This window comes from Lucilia cuprina, unplaced genomic scaffold (assembly GCF_022045245.1).
Source record: "Lucilia cuprina isolate Lc7/37 unplaced genomic scaffold, ASM2204524v1 Scaffold_4116, whole genome shotgun sequence".
NCBI classification, from domain to species: Eukaryota; Metazoa; Arthropoda; class Insecta; order Diptera; family Calliphoridae; genus Lucilia; species Lucilia cuprina.
The window spans coordinates 1-1,963 of record NW_025809059.1 but is presented as its reverse complement, the minus strand read 5'-3'; the positions used below and the strand labels follow the sequence as shown (position 1 = coordinate 1,963).

The 1,963-nt window shown below is 30.7% G+C and overlaps 1 protein-coding gene across 1 annotated transcript; it reads left to right on the top strand.

The window, feature by feature from the left end:
• Positions 1–408: 408 nt before the first annotated feature.
• Positions 409–1,536, top strand: LOC111689785 (angiopoietin-related protein 2-like). Its single transcript, XM_046956017.1, has 3 exons — positions 409–554; positions 617–1,255; positions 1,324–1,536. Exons 1-3 carry the CDS (start codon positions 544–546, stop codon positions 1,463–1,465), a joined length of 792 nt encoding a protein of 263 aa, XP_046811973.1. The 5' UTR covers positions 409–543; the 3' UTR covers positions 1,466–1,536.
• The last annotated feature ends 427 nt before the right edge of the window (positions 1,537–1,963 follow it).

Here is a 1,963-nt window from a genome sequence, read left to right as displayed (position 1 = left end):
AACTGAACTAGAACTGAACTAGAACTGAACTAGAACTGAACTAGAACTGAACTAGAACTGAACTAGAACTGAACTAGAACAGAAGTAGAACTGAACTAGAACTGAACTGGAACTGAACTAGTGCGAACAGAATGAGTGTCATATTCTCATTCCATGACTTTCTCGAGACATATTGTGATATACTAAGTTTAGTTTAAGTGTTTTCTCTGCAGACTATCGTAACGAAAGCAGATTTTCAAATTTCGGTTTTTATGTGGTTTTCGTATAATACAGGAATACATACATATATTCCTCCTTTTAAAGCCCTTTGGTGAAAACTCCATAAACTTCTTTATTTTTACAGAATAAGTTTACATTCTCCTATTTAATCCATCCAACTAACTAACTAACTTGTTTTTTTTGCAAGTTGATAAAATCCCCCATAAACTCTTATATTTTAAGGTTTGTGTGAACTCTAATTTAGATGAGGTATATCTACACTTATTTGGACAAATTGAAAATATTAAACAAAATCAACAAATAATTAATACACGCCTAGATATAATGAGCGACAGGTTAGTTCAACATACATCATTTCTCTGCTTCAAATTCTATTTATTCGATTTTTAATTTCCAGATATTCATCTATGATGGACAAAAAAGAAACCTGCGAAAACTCACCTAAAACTTCTCGAGCCATATTTGATATACGTTTTGATAGCATGCCCAAACATTGTACCACAAATCTAATACCGCCTAGCTCATGTGCTGAAGCTACTAAATGTACCCGTACCAGTGGTATTTATCAGATAACTGATTTTCGCTATAGCAATCAGACTTTCACGGTTTATTGCGATTACGATAACTATGATGGTGAATGGATTTATATTTTGACTCGTTTTAATGGTAAAGAGAATTTTTATCGTAATTGGGACGATTATGTGAAAGGTTTCGGTAACGTTGCCGATGAGTACTGGCTGGGTTTAGAGCGTCTATATGCCCTCACAAATTATTATGGACCACAAGAGTTGAATGTATATATTGAAAATTTTGAAGGAATTGCGAAATTTGCTCGTTACAGTAATTTCGTTATTGGTGATGCAAGTGAAAAATATAAGTTAAAATCACTGGGTGATTATTTCGGTACAGCTGGAGATAGCCTAGAGAAACAATTAGGCGCCAGTTTTAGTACATATGACAAGGATAATGATATAGATTCTAGACATTGCGCTGAGTATCGCAAGAGTGGTTTTTGGTTTAATGCTTGTGGTTATTCGTAAATATTATAAAAGAAATTTTTAGATTTTTTATAATTAGATTCTAATAATATTTTATTACTTTTAGAAATCCCACTGGAATATATCGAAGTGGTAATTATTATGATGTTGCAAATGGTTGTTTCTGGCATTCATTTGGTGGCTGGAATTATTCGCATAAAATAATTATATTCATGATTCGCCGAAAACGTGCTATAACACTGAAATAATTTGATTCTTATTTATAATATTAATTTAATATATTTGATATTTTATAAAATAGCAAGCCAAATCCAATGTAAGTCGCTACTCTAAAAACAATATAAATAAAAAACTGTGCGATTATTTTTACATTGTTATTATTTTCGGTACATTTGAAATGTAAACTTGCACCAATATAATGAAAAAACGACGCCATCTATTGATACAATATTGAAACTATCAATTACTATATTGGTTATAAAAAGTTTTTCAATCACAATAACAATATCTATATACAAAAATAAATAATATTCATAAAACACTAACATTCCTAGCAAAAAAGACGTTAGTAAATATTTAATCATTAGACTTTGACAAAAGTACTTACTTGTGTACAGTACAGTATAGTATAGTCTAGACTAGTCTATAGTCTAGACTATAGTCTAGTCTATAGTCTAGTCTATAGTCTAGTCTATAGTCTAGACTATAGTCTAGTCTATAGTCTAGTCTATAGTCTAGTCTATAGT

Coding starts and splice junctions, on each gene's coding strand:
- LOC111689785 (XM_046956017.1), top strand. Junction 1,256..1,323: donor TTTAATGCTTGTGGTTATTC/GTAAATATTATA, acceptor TATTACTTTTAG/AAATCCCACTGGAATATATC.